This window comes from Pelodiscus sinensis, chromosome 2 (genome assembly GCF_049634645.1).
Source record: "Pelodiscus sinensis isolate JC-2024 chromosome 2, ASM4963464v1, whole genome shotgun sequence".
NCBI lineage: Eukaryota > Metazoa > Chordata > Testudines > Trionychidae > Pelodiscus > Pelodiscus sinensis.
Window position 1 is genome coordinate 198,781,399 of NC_134712.1, and position 13,784 is coordinate 198,795,182.

The 13,784-nt window shown below is 40.6% G+C and overlaps 1 protein-coding gene across 12 annotated transcripts in view; it reads right to left on the reverse strand.

The window, feature by feature from the left end:
- The window catches only part of STK31 (serine/threonine kinase 31), a 103,167-nt gene that overhangs the window by 48,146 nt on the left and 41,237 nt on the right, over positions 1 to 13,784 (reverse strand). For 11 of the 12 annotated variants that reach the window (XR_012901996.1, XR_012901995.1, XM_075922197.1 and 8 more), the window contains 2 exons: positions 10,450 to 10,572; positions 1,845 to 2,024 (listed from right to left, as the gene is read on the reverse strand). Coding sequence is in view for 10 of the 12 variants with exons in the window: in XM_075922197.1 (XP_075778312.1) it covers positions 1,845 to 2,024; positions 10,450 to 10,572 (303 nt within the window). In the remaining 2 variants the exon portion in view is untranslated. The remainder of the gene's footprint in view (positions 1 to 1,844; positions 2,025 to 10,449; positions 10,573 to 13,784) is intronic. The other variant, XM_075922199.1, reaches the window with a different exon arrangement.

Sequence of the window (13,784 nt, forward strand, 5' to 3'; positions counted from 1 at the left end):
CTGGGGGGGAGCCATCTTAAAAGCTCATTCCCCCCAGCACCATCTCCATAGTGCAGCCTGCCCCTCCACCCCCACCTTCCCACAGCAGAGGGTAGGGGAGACAGTCGCAAAGCAGCCTCAGCTTGCGGAGGGCTGAGGCTTCTCTGGCAGCAGCCCCTGTCCACAGCCAGCCCCAGCCACTGTGAACAGGGGCTGCTGGACCTGGTGCAACCTGGGACTGAGCAGTCCCGTTTCGCGCCATTCTAGGACTTCTACAGCACTGCATTTTAAGAGCTACATTTAAAATAGGAAGAGCTATGTTTAAAATGCAGCGCCGCAGAGGTCCCGGACCCAGTGCAAGCTACCCCACACTGTGGCTCTACATTTTAAATGAAGGAAGAGGCGGGTGGCTCTTACCACATTTAAAATGCAGAGCTGCAATGGTCCTGGCTCTCTCCCAGCTTGCGCCACTCCAGAACCTACCCTGGCTGCGGCTCTCCAGTTTAAATGTAGTAGGATATAGGCTGCCTCCATACCCAGCTCTTACTATATTTAAGCTGCAGAGCTGCAGCAGGGGTAGCTCCTGGACTGGGGTGAGCTGAGACAGAGCACCTTCCCCTTATTGACTAATTGTGTAGTAGATACAAATTGTTAATTGACTACACAATTAGTTAATTATCCGTCTCTTAACAATCCTAGTCCAGAACTCAGGATCCAGTCCCAGTCCAAATTTCTACACAGCAATTTTACAGCACTGCAGCCTGAGTCAGAAGATCCAGGCCAGCCAGAGCCATTTCACTGCTGAATAGACATACCCAGAAGGCTGCTCCATAATATTATTGACTAGTTCCCATAAAGCTTAAAGAAAAATGCTGTAACCGCACCTTTCAGAAGCGCCTTCTAAACTACTATAGCAACCATTACCTCCATTTAACAAAGAAAATAAAACTGACGACCAGTAAAACAAAACAGCCCTTTATTTTTGGTATGCACTTAAAACACATCTTACATCAGTCGTGCAAAGATCACTTTTGTGATCTAGCAAATTTCTGAAAACAATTCTTCTATTTCATGGAGGGAGCTAGAGACTGGAAGGTAACTCAACCCCTACCCAATGTACTGAGGAGAAACAACTGGATGTAGACTGAGCACTGTCATAAGGAACTAGAAGATAGCATTAAAACACCACATCAATTCAGGAACAACACTAAATATACTGTAGTATTAGACAACCTCCCAATGTACATTAATTCCTCCACATAATATTTCTAGGAAAGAGAAAAGGTAATCTGCACCTAGGCCATTTCTGATTTTAAAATGCTCTGTTCATTCTTTTCGTAATCCTTGTTTTTGTTCCTCCCTTCTCAGACTATTTCAGCCTCAATGTTTGATTAGATTCCTTTAATTTGCCCTCAAGTCTTTAGTTCAAAAGTAGTGTGACTGAAGCAACGAGGATGTTTTTTAAATGCTAGAAAAGTCTGAACATATTATTTTAATGCATTGATCAATTCTTTCTCCCCCATACTATATTTATATTAGGTTAGACCAGAAAAACACTTAACTGTACCATGAAATATGTCCTCTAACCTGGGAGCATGCATTTATATTTTAAACCAGCTGACTCCAGTATGTATTAGATACTGAGGTAAGATAGTAAACTCATCTTCATTGAGCACTGTCCTCTTGGCACAAACATTGGCACCTAGTCATGCTCTTCTTAAGTACAGTTATGGAAACTTATACTGAACTATCCTATAATGCCCACCTATCAAGTCCTAACATCTACTGCACAAGATTACAGTCTGCATGCAGAACTGGTGTCCTTTTTGCATAACATTACAGATTAGATGTCAAGTCTGTTCTACCTTTATTATGCCACTGAACCATGTTGAAAGACTCTGAACAGAAGCATTTGTTCCACTTCTGACACGACTGAATTCCTCTAGCTTGGTTTGCTTCCATGCAAAAAACTGCAGAAACACCTCCTCAGTCTCATCTGCTTCACTAGCTGGACCATATACTGCCTCCAGAGAACCAGACAGCTCCTGTACAACATAAGGGAAAAAATAGCAGGTATGCAATCAGAAAGGAACTTGATGGATGTCCTATCAACAGTCAATTAAAGTCATTCTATATACAATCACAAATGAAAATTAAGCTCATATGCTGACTCACTACAGCACTTTTCACTTCTTAAAAAAAAATCTAGACCCACATCCTATGCAAGTTGCATATTAGACTATTATTTACTAGTAAGTGTGTTATCTCAGCTTTCCTCTCTGAAATGGTTCTGCTCTGTGGCTCACCTGCCACAGGTAAGATGGCACAAAAAATCTGTTAATCGTGGAAGAATCTACATACACTTCCTAACATATTTAACAATATCCAAAAGAAAGATAGGACAGAAGCTCAAATCAGAAGTCGGGGGGGGGGGGGGGGAGGGGAAGAGAAGAGACTACCATAAATTAGTTTTTCCTTTTTTCATATCTCTTCTTCCCCATGACCAAGAATGGGGTGTGGATATGACCAAAAGTATTAAAGAAAAAAAGGGATTCACCTTAGATTGCTCCCTAAAGAGACCACCAAATGCAGCAAACAAGCCCACTTCTGAGTGGATAGTGAGGTATACCAACCACATAACATCTCTGACATTCTAAACTGACATCAGGGGACCGAGGTCAAGTTAAATCTCTCCTGAGCAATTTTGGTTAGTAACTAAGCTTACAGTCCCACACAAACTGCAGTATTAGACGCACCTACCGCAAAGCAATTTCATGACCCTAATAAACAGGACTTTTCCAATACTGAACCTTTTAGCTCAATCTAAATAACCAATTATATAACCAATACCTATATAATAATTATGTAACCAATACCTGAAGCATGGAGTCTCTCTCACTATGTGGAACTTGAGGAGAAAAAATTAAGTCAGCATGAGAAAGATGGTTTTCACAACAAAGGTTAGGGGACAAACCCAAACTTTTAAAGAAAAAATGTCTGCTAAATAAATTGAAGAAAATGCTAGGTCAGTTCTCTGACACAACCTGGCAAGAAGCTTCTTTTTCTGAACCTAGGGCTGTGTCTCTAGATAAGAAGTTCCATGTGGGAAATATTTGTGCCTTCCTTTTTGATTCTGGCATTTGATTTTCTATGCCCAAAAGATAAAATTCTCCACAGAAAAAGGGATATGAATGGCTGACAGTAGTTTGTGTTGAACTAGGGATGTAAACTTTAGTTTAATCAACTAATCGAGTGGTTGATTAATTTTCCATCAACTAGTTCATTAGTCAATAAGCAGGGGAGCTGCAGCGGGGTTAGCTCCCAGCCCAAGAACTAATCCCGCTGCGTCTCTCCCTTTAAAATGTTATCAAAAAGCTGGTGAGCTGTAGCTGGGGGAGGGTGGGGGGGAAATCCTGCACAAGCTGGGAATCAGCTGTCCCAGCTCATGCTGGGTCCCCCATGCTGCACTGTAGCCATTTAAACATATTAAGAGCTGACAGGTTCTTAACACGTTTAAAAAGAAGAGGCGCATCTGGGACTGGGTGTGAGCCAGGAATCAGCTGATTCCCGGCTCATGCCCAGTTCCCGCTACCCTCCTGCCAAGATGGTACGGGGCGGAGGGGGGGTAAGCGGCTTTTAAGCTGTCCCCGCCCCCAGCACCGGCCCCTGCTCCCCCTGATAGAGACAGCAAGGGGAGGGGAAGAAACCAGTCGAGGGACTAGATGACTATCCAAAAAGCTTTTGCTTACCGGATAGTCAACTAGTCACTTACATTCCTTTGTTGAACATCTTCCATCAGTTTGCAAGCTCCTACCATCAGCTTTGAAGAAAGTGAACTGCTGATCTTATTTATCTGGACTGGCAAGCAACTAGCCAACTACTCAATAAGCATATGCTTATCAGGTAGTCAAGTAGTGACTCGACTAGTTGCTTTCCCTCCTCCCTTGCTGCCTCTACCAGAGAGAGGCAGCAAGGGGGGGGGGTAAAGAGCCAGTGCTAGGGAGAGCCAGCTTAAAAGCTTGTCATAGATCTATCCCTTAGTTAAGGGAAGCATATTTTGCACGTAAAAGCTGGTTCCCCCCCAGAAATGTCTCTGCAGGAGTGGGGGGAGGAGGAGGGGGCGCGGCGGCAAGGGAGGCAGAGGCATAGCAGGGAGACTAGGCACAAGCGAAAATTAGCTGATTCCCAACTCATGCCAGGTCCCAGATGCTGCGCCTCTCCTTTTTAAATGGAGTAAGAGCTGCCAGGCTGATTCCAAGCCGACAGCTGATTCCCTGCTTGCTTTCGGTCCCTGCTGAACCTCTGCCTTTTAAATGTAACAAGAGCCATAGAGGCTCTTAATACATTTTAAAAGCAGAAGCGCAGTGTCTGGGACTGGGTCCAAGCTGGGAATCAGCTGATTCCCAGCTTGTGCCCAATCTCCCCGCTACACCTCTGCCTTTTAAACAGCTCTTAATACATTTAAAGGCAGAGCTGCAGAGGTGTTGCCTCCTGAGGCCAGAAGCTAACCCCACCGTGGCTCTGCAGTTTCCCCACTTATCGACTAATCGAGTAGTCCATGGAAATTCCATCGACTATTCAATTAGCTGATTAAAAACACAATTTAACATCCCTAATACAGATGTAAATCTTTGTTGACTGCACTACAAGATACCATAACATATAATACTGTAATACAAAAAATACAAACAAAAAAAACCCACACCCATTAGTACAGTGGGATGGTTAAGAATTATTCTAAGAACTAGATTAGCCTTATTACATATACCTAGTATTTTACAGGATTATAGAGTGCCACAGTTAGATCTTTATATTACACATGTGCAACACACCAAATTTCATGAAAGCATAGTATGCTTTTCTACTACTTGATTTTCAAGCAGGCATCTTTAAATGTGCAAAATATGCTTCCCTTAACTAAGGGATAGATCTATGACAAGTATATAGCAGCTACATGAATTATGTGAATACACAAGTGACCTGAAAAATTTGTTCTGAACTGTAATAACTGTAATGCTGTGTTATTCTCAAACTCATAACAAACACTGAAAAATTAGTTAGAAGAAAGAATTTGTATAAGGAATCTAGCTTTGAAGGAAAGATTTCCTGTTGAAATCCTGTAGATTGAAACCAATTTCTTAGTATTTGTTCTTTGAGTAGTAACAGAAAACCACATGCAATTACATTATAGACTTGTCCATAACCAAGGTAGTGTTAGCACTTGGAAGAATTTTAATTTTTACCCTCCATTTTCAAATATCTAGTTGAGTCTGCTGGTAGAGTTACTTCAAGAAAAAGAAGTAGATCAGATGAAAAACATTCTTTTTTATGCGAATCTGACATCAGAAAAGGGCAGACAAATAAACAATGACAAGTTTTTAAAGTGCTTGTACACAAATGCTAGAAGTCTAAAAAATAAGATGGGTAAACTAAAGTGCCTCATGTTAAAGGAGGATACTAATACAATAGGCATCACAGAAACTTGGTGGAGTGAGGACAATCATTCCAGGTACAAAAACATATCAGAAGGATAGAACAGGTTGTGCAGATGGGGGAGGGGTACTATATGTGAAAGAAAATTTAGAATCAAATAAAGTAAAAATCTTAAATGAATCAACATGTTCCGTAGAATCATTATGGATAGTAATTCCCTGCTCTAATAAGAATATAGCAGTAGGGATCTATTATCGACCACCTGACCAGAACAGTAATAGTGACTATGAAATGCTAAGGGAGATTAGAGAGGCTATCAAAATAAAGACCTCAATAATAGTGGGGGATTTCAACTATCCCCAGATGGACTGGTACAGGTCACCTCAGGACGAGATGCAGAAACAAAATTTCTTGAACCCTTAAACGACTGTTTCTTGGAGCAGCTGGTACAGGAGCCCACAAAGGGAAAGGCAATTCTTGATTTAGTCCTGAGTGGCGTGCAGGATCTGGTCCAAGAGGTAACTATAACAGAACAGCTTGGAAATAGTGACCATAATATAACAACATTTAACATTCCTCTGGTGGGAAGAACACCTCAGCAGCCTAACACCCCGGCATTTAATTTCAAAAAGAGGAACTATGCAAAAATGAGGAGGTTAATTAAACAGAAATTAAAAGGTACAGTGACTAAAGTAAAATACCTGCAAGCTGCCTGGACACTTTTCAAAGACACCATAATAGAGGTCCAACTTAAATGTAAAAAATTAAAAAACATAGTAGAAGAACTAAAAAAGAGCCACCGTGGCTTAAACACCATGTAAAAGAAGCAGAGAGAGATAAAAAGACATCTTTTAAAAAGTGGAAGTTTAATCCTAGTGAGGTAAATAGAAAGGAGCATAAACACTGCCAAATTAAGTGTAAAAATGTAATAAGAAAAGCCAAAAAGGAGTTTGAAGAACAGCTAGCCAAAAACTCAAAAGATAATGACAAAATGTTTTTTAAGTACATCAGAAGCAGGAAGCCTGCTAAACAATCAGTGGGGCCCTTGGACTATAGAGATTAAAAAGGAGCACTTAAAGACAATAAAGTCATTGCGGAGAGACTAAATGAATTCTTTGCTTCACTCTTCACGGCTGAGGATGTTAGGGAGATTCCCAAACCTGACCCATCCATTGTAGGTGACAAATCTGAGGACTTGTCACAGATTAAAGTGTCATTAGAGAAGGTTTTGGAATTAACTGATAAACTTAACAGTAACAAGTCACTGGGACCGGATGACAATCACCCAAGAGTACTGGAAGAACTCAAATGTGAAATTGCGGAACTATTAACTGTGGTTTGTAACCTATCCTTTAAATCAGCTTCTGTACCCAATGACTGGAAGATAACTAATGTAACGCCAATATGTAAAAAGGCCTCTGGAGGCGATCCCAGCAATTACAGACAGATTAGTCTAACGTCAGTACCAGGCAAATTAGTTGAAACAATAGTAAAGAATAAAATTGTCAGACACATAGAAGAACATAATTTGTTGGGAAAAAGTAAACACGGTTTCTGTAAAGGGAAATCATGTATTACTAATCTATTACAGTTCTTTGAAGGGGTCAACAAACATGTGGACAAGGGGGATCCAGTAGATATAGTGTACTTAGATTTCCAGAAAGCCTTTAACAAGACCCCTCACCAAAGGCTCTTAAGTAAAATAAGTTGTCATGGGATAAGAGGGAAGATCCTTTCATGGACTGAGAACTGATTAAAAGACAGGAAACAAAGGGTAGGAATAAATGGTAAATTTTCAGAATGGAGAGGGGTAACTAGTGGTGTTCCCCAAGGGTCAGTCCTTGGACCAATCCTATTCAACTTATTCATAAATGATCTGGAGAAAGGGTAAACAATGAGGTGGAAAAGTCTGCAGACGACACTGAACTGCTCAAGATAGTTAAGACCAAAGCAAACTGTGAAGAACTTTAAAAAGATCTCACCAAACTAAGTGACTGGGCTACAAAATGGCAAATGAAATTTAATGTGGATAAATGTAAAGTAATGCACATTGGAAAAAATAACCCCAACTATACATATAATATGATGGGGGCTAATTCAGCTACAACTAATCAAGAAAGAGATCTTGGAGTCATCGTGGATAGATCTCTGAAGACATTCACGCAGCGTGCAGCGGCAGTAAAAAAAAAAAAGCAAACGGGATGTTAGGAATCATTAAAAAAGGGACAGAGAATAAGACGGAGAATATCTTATTGCCCTTATATAAATCCATGGTACGCCCACATCTTGAATACTGCGTACAAATGCGGTCTCCTCATCTCAAAAAAGATATACTGGTATTAGAAAAGGTTCAGAGAAGGGCAACTAAAATTATTAGGGGTTTGGAACCGGTCCCATATGAGGAAAGATTAAAGAGATGGGGACTTTTCAGCTTGGAAAAGAGGAGACTAAGGGGGGGATATGATAGAAGTCTATAAAATCATGAGTGGTGTGGAGAAAGTGAATAAGGAAAAGTTATTTACTTGTTCCCGTAATATAAGAACTAGAGGACACCAAATGAAACTAACGGGCAGCAGGTTTAAAACAAATAAAAGGAAGTTCTTCTTCACACAGCGCACAGTCAAACTGTGGAACTCCGTGCCAGAGGAGGTTGTGAAGGCTAGGACTATAACAGGGTTTAAAAGAGAACTAGATACATTCATGGAGGTTAAGTCCATAAATGGCTATTAGCCAGTGTGGGTAAAGAATGGTGTCCCTAGCCTCTGTTTCTCAGAGGGTGGAGATGGATGGCAGGAGAGAGATCGCTTGATCATTACCTGTTCGCTTCACTCGCTCTGGGACACCTGGTATTATTGGCCACTGTCGACAAACAGGGTACTGAGCTGGATAGACCTTTGGTCTGACCCAGTATGGCCATTCTTATGTTAAACCAAGTTTATTTTGTTGAACACAACTAATAGAAGGTTTCACTGCACTCAACATTCAAGATGCTATCAAATATCTGAAAAAAAAAAATCTTGCTGCAATTCTACTCCAGTACTGCAACGAAAAATGTTTGAAGACTACCATCTAGTGGAGCTAAAGCAGCACAATCTTGTAATGCATCTAGGGGGGGAAATGTTTTATTCTATTTGAAACTATTAGGTCCATACATATATCATTTTTTCCCTATCATGCCAGACCCTAATAATCTATGTATATGAATTCATTTTTTAGTGAATCAAAAACAACCCAGTTCTGCAACACAGCAGCAGAATGAGAAAAACAAGTATTAAGACAATCTAACCATACTTCAGAATGCACTATTTAAAAATACTCCCAGTTCAAGTGATTTAAATAATGCTAATTTTTATGGACACACTATTGATCAGATCCATGCCAGACTTAAACAGCTTAGCTGAAGTTTACGTTCAAATTTGTTTACATGTACACAGATGACTGATTGTTTCTACAATTCTGAGTAGTAGAGCTTAATGACAAATGCTGCTTGCTTGTCATTATTCTCTATGATAAACTCTTCATTAAAATCCCTCAAACACACTGAATATGAGTTATAAACATTTGCTAACGTACAACTTAGTCACTTTTGAAATGACTCAACAGAATTAAAAAAGGGAAAAAAATTATGCAGATATGCATTAGGCAGCCATTAACTAATGTACAATATAGGGATGTAAGTGACTTGTCAACTAGTGATTCGACTAGCCACTTCCCCCATTTGCTGCCTCCATCAGACAGGCAGCAAATGGGGAGCTTAAAAGCCGGCTCCCTGTAGCACCGTCTCCATGGGAAGTGGGGCAGGGGTGCAGTGGCAACACTTCCGCCTTTGAAATGTAGCAAGAGCCCCACCAGCTCTTGCTACATTTCGAAAGCAGAAGTGTTGCAGGGAGCACGAGGTGAGTAGGGGACTCAGGCAGTCCCCCGCTGGCCTCCTGCTCCCTGCTTTTCAAAAGCAGGGGACCAGCGGGGGACTGCTTGAGTCCCCCGCTCACCCCATGTTCCCTGCGGTGCTTCTACCTTTGAAATGTTGCAAGAGCTGGTGGGGCTTATCAACTAATTGAGTAGTTGATGGAAATTCCATCGACTGTTTGCTTAGTTGATTAACCTAAATTTAACATTCCTAGTGCAATACTAACACTCACTTGCACAGACCTGGTTTCATAGCAACCTTGCATTAAACAGGAACTGAGCTTTATTGTCAGAAGTTAAACCTTCTTGATTGACATTTGTTCACACTTGATATGAAAAGCCACATGCATTAGCGTTTGTCTACCAATTTTACCCGACTTTAAGGGTGCTGTGAATGGTTTAAGAGCTAACAGAGATCAGACAAGATTAGAACAGAAAGCAAAACAGACCCAGCAAAGCTTGGTTTCGGTCATCCTTTCTGGGAATGTGCTGACTAATGTTTTTCTCTGCCTAAACTAGCACCATCCACCCCCTTTCAACATTCATCTGAAGAGCTTCTGGGGATACAAGGACACACCGCTTACAATCATTTAGCAACTAATTATTTTCCTAATGGTTTAAGGATCAGTACAGAAAATTGTTGACAGTTGGGGGTTAAAACAGAAATGAAGTGTTTAATAATTGTGTATTATGGCAAGTCTTCATTTTCTTATTCTTTTGCCTTCAAATGAAAGAACTACACAAAAAACAGGAATAGAGCCTTGATACCATTTTTCAGCATTGAACTGTTTGAGTATTTTAAAAGTATTTGTTAGTAATATACCACTACTTTCACTTATTTCATGTAGGAAAAAAACCACACTACTGGGAATCTCAAAGCATACACTGTAAAAGTGCACATTTTCAACAAAAATTACTAGATCTTTTTAAAAGTCTACTGCAAGTTGCTGCAATTACTGAAGTAAATCAAACTACAGAGGTAAGTTGTGCTGCTTAACCATGTAATATAGTAAGCTCAACATTCTGCTATTGAAACCTCCAATTTTAACACACTGAACTTCAGACAAATTAGAGAGCAGATTAGAAGCATTTACTCATAATAATAGTAATAAAAAGCTTATTTTCAACCTGCAAAGTAGTTACACGCTCAGAGAGAGGTATCTTATCCACTTCCACAATGAACTCTTCAACTGCAGAGTATAAATTATGTTGCACTTCATTTCTCTTGAGAATCAAGACATCACTTTCATTCTATGTAAAAGGAACAGCAGACAGAAATCATATCAAAATTCCTGGCAAGCTCAATGTAACAAAAATGATACCAAGTATTTTCTTTCAGATTCCTTATATAGTAAAATTGCTTCTTATTTATATAAGGTTAGTTTAACTCATTTGGTTACAAGGAATCATACTTGAATAGAAATGAATGACAAATGAAATTATAGGTTTTTGATCAACATTCCTGTTATCTGCACCACTGGAAATGCCATATCCATTACAACTAAGCGTGACTACAAGACAAGCTAATAAAGTACAAAGTGGTTGATCTCCATAAGACCTAATAAATGGACCAAACACTTTCCTGTCCACTCTGGTACTCCAGCAGAATGAGATGAGCAAAGGGAGTCAGAAGGAGAGTTTTTTCCTGTCAACCCCCTGCAACATGGACCCTGCAGGAAGTAGATTTAAACTACACAGATCTGAGTTATGCTACTAATGTAACTCAAACTGTATAGCTTAGATTGACCTGCCTTTGTAGTACAGGCCATAGGAGGCCACATTAGAAGCACCTGCTCATGGTCACTGCAGAGGGCACAGTGGGGGAGAGGGGTGCACATCCCCCAACTGGGGGAGACAGACAGACACACAGACAAACTCTCTCAAATATACAGGAGAGGGCTGACCCTTTTCCACCCCTGCCTCCTGCTGGCCCAACAGGGTTCCAACTGTTCTGGTCTCCATCTCTGGCCATTTGCTGCTTCCCTGTGGACATTCTACAATAAAATTGTCCCGCCTACCAAACCCTTCCCTTTCCATTTTATGAGAAACAATCAATTTCCTGGCACATCCCACTGTTCTGGCACAACCAACCCTTACCTTGATTTAAGTTACACATAAGAGAAAGCTCCATGCCAAATTTGGTGGTCCTAGCTCTTACCCTTTAGGGGTAGTTCTTGAACAGACTCACAGGTGGACAGACATTTCTAAAATGAACAGTAAGATAATCAAGTCACCCCCTAACTTTTCTTTGGCAAGCTAAACAGATTGAGCTTCTTACGTCTTTCACTCTGGCTATGACGTGCATCTAGACTGCTGTCACTTTCTTTTGAAATTAAATCAAATGAACGCGGCTGTTTTTTCAACAGCAATAAACCTGCTTTTACGAGGAAGAATGCCTTTTGTTTTGAAAAAGCTCTTTTGAAAAATGGATTTTTGAACGCAAACAGGGCTTTTTCGAAAGAGAGCATCCAGATTGCCTGGGTGCTCTCTTTTGAAAAAGCAAATCGCTTTTCGAAAGTCTTGTGGCTGTCTAGACTATCTTTTTCAAAAGGGGCTTGTAGTCTCGACGTACCCTATGAGGCATGTTTTCTCTCTATTATTCTCGTGGTTCTTCAAGGATCTCTCAAATTTACCAACATCATTTTTCAAAGGTGGACAGCAGAACTGGACAGTATTCCAGTAGTAGTCACACATGTGACAAATACAGGTGTAAAATAACATCTCTGTTCCTACTAAGATTCCCCTGTTTGTGTGTCCAAGGACTGCATTGACCCTTTGGGCCACAACATCACACTGGGAGTTTATCTTTGTCTGATTACCCACCAGGACACCCACGTTTTTTCGTCTTAGACACTACTTCCCAGCATAGTCTCCCATTTATCCTTAGATGTACACATTTCTATTTAGCCATACTGAAACACACATTGTCTGCTTTCACTCTGTTTATCAATTGATCGGGATCACTGTGTGTTAGTGACCTGTCCTCTTCATTATTTACCACTCCCCCAATTTTTTGGTCATCTGCAAACTTCATCAGTGATAATTATATGTTTTCTTCTGGAGTAGTGTTTCTTAAACTGTGCTCTGTGGAGCCACAGGGCTCCGCGAGACATTTCCAGGGGCTCCGCGAGGTTGACAAAACTGGAAACATCGATAGGTACAACACATACAATCCGTGGACCGCTGGGGTTCCGCATAATTTTTATGCATGTAAAGGGCTCCGGAGCCCAAAAAGTTTGAACATCGCTGTTCTAGAGCACTAAATGTTAAATAGCACAGGGCCGAGACCTGATTCCTGTAAGTCCCCACTAGAAATACCTGTTTGATGATGATTCCCTGTGTGTAAACTCTGAGATCTATCAGTTTGCCAGTTTTTAATCCATTTAATGGGTGCCATATTAATTTTATCTCTTTCTAGTTTTTTTCAGACATGGAAGCAAGTCAACAGCCTTTCAGAAGTCTAAGTATGTTACACAAACATTATTACTTTTATCAACCAAACTTATAATCTAAAAAAAAAAAAATCAAGTGTGTTTGACAGGATCTATTTTCCAGAAACTCCAGGCTGACTGGCATTAATCATACCTTTCTTTGATTCTCTATTAACTACTCCATTATCTGCCCAGGATCAATATCAGACTGACAGGAGTATAATTACCTGGGTCATCTCATTTGCTCCTTTTAAATATTAGAACAAGATGATCTTTCTTCCAGTCTCCAGAAATTTCCCCAGTGTTCCAAGACTTATTGAAAATTAATATTAACAATCCAGTGAGCTCATGAGCCAGCTCTTTAAAAACTCCTGGATACAAGTTACTCTCATTTAAAATGTCTAAATTGAGTAACTGCTGTTCAATATTCTCATGGAATGGAATGGAATGGAATGGAATGGAATGGAATGGAATGGACAGAGTGGTATCACATGATAATTCCGTCATCTGTTGTCTTTCCAAATACAGAATCAAAATAATTATTGAACGCATCTTCTACATTATTATTGATAACTCTACCATTTCCATGTGGTAATGGACCAGCATCATTGTCAGGATTCTTTCTGCTTCTGTTTTTGACAAAGCTTCTCCTCCACCTTGGCGGGTCCCGCACTTTCAGGAGGATTACTTGTCTCAGAAGCTTTCGGCAGCCCTCAGTTTAGGCACTTTCTCTAAGGCATCAGCTTCCAGTTTGTTGAGCTACTCTGGTCATTGGCCAGCATTTGAAAAAAAGAAGGGAAACCAAACTCCGCAGTCTCTGTCGCCGCTCCAAGTGGCACAGGGCTAGACAAACCATTTTCCCAAAGTCAGTTCTTTTCTAGTGTTGAAATGGGGAGTGGCTGGTGGGGGAAACCTGGATCTGTCCTCTATTCTGAGTTCCAACTCAGGTATCCTGTGAAAGCAGCTGCCTGCAAATGTCTCCAGCAACAGCTGCATGACAAATACAATCCCTTGGACCATGGGCTTCTCCAG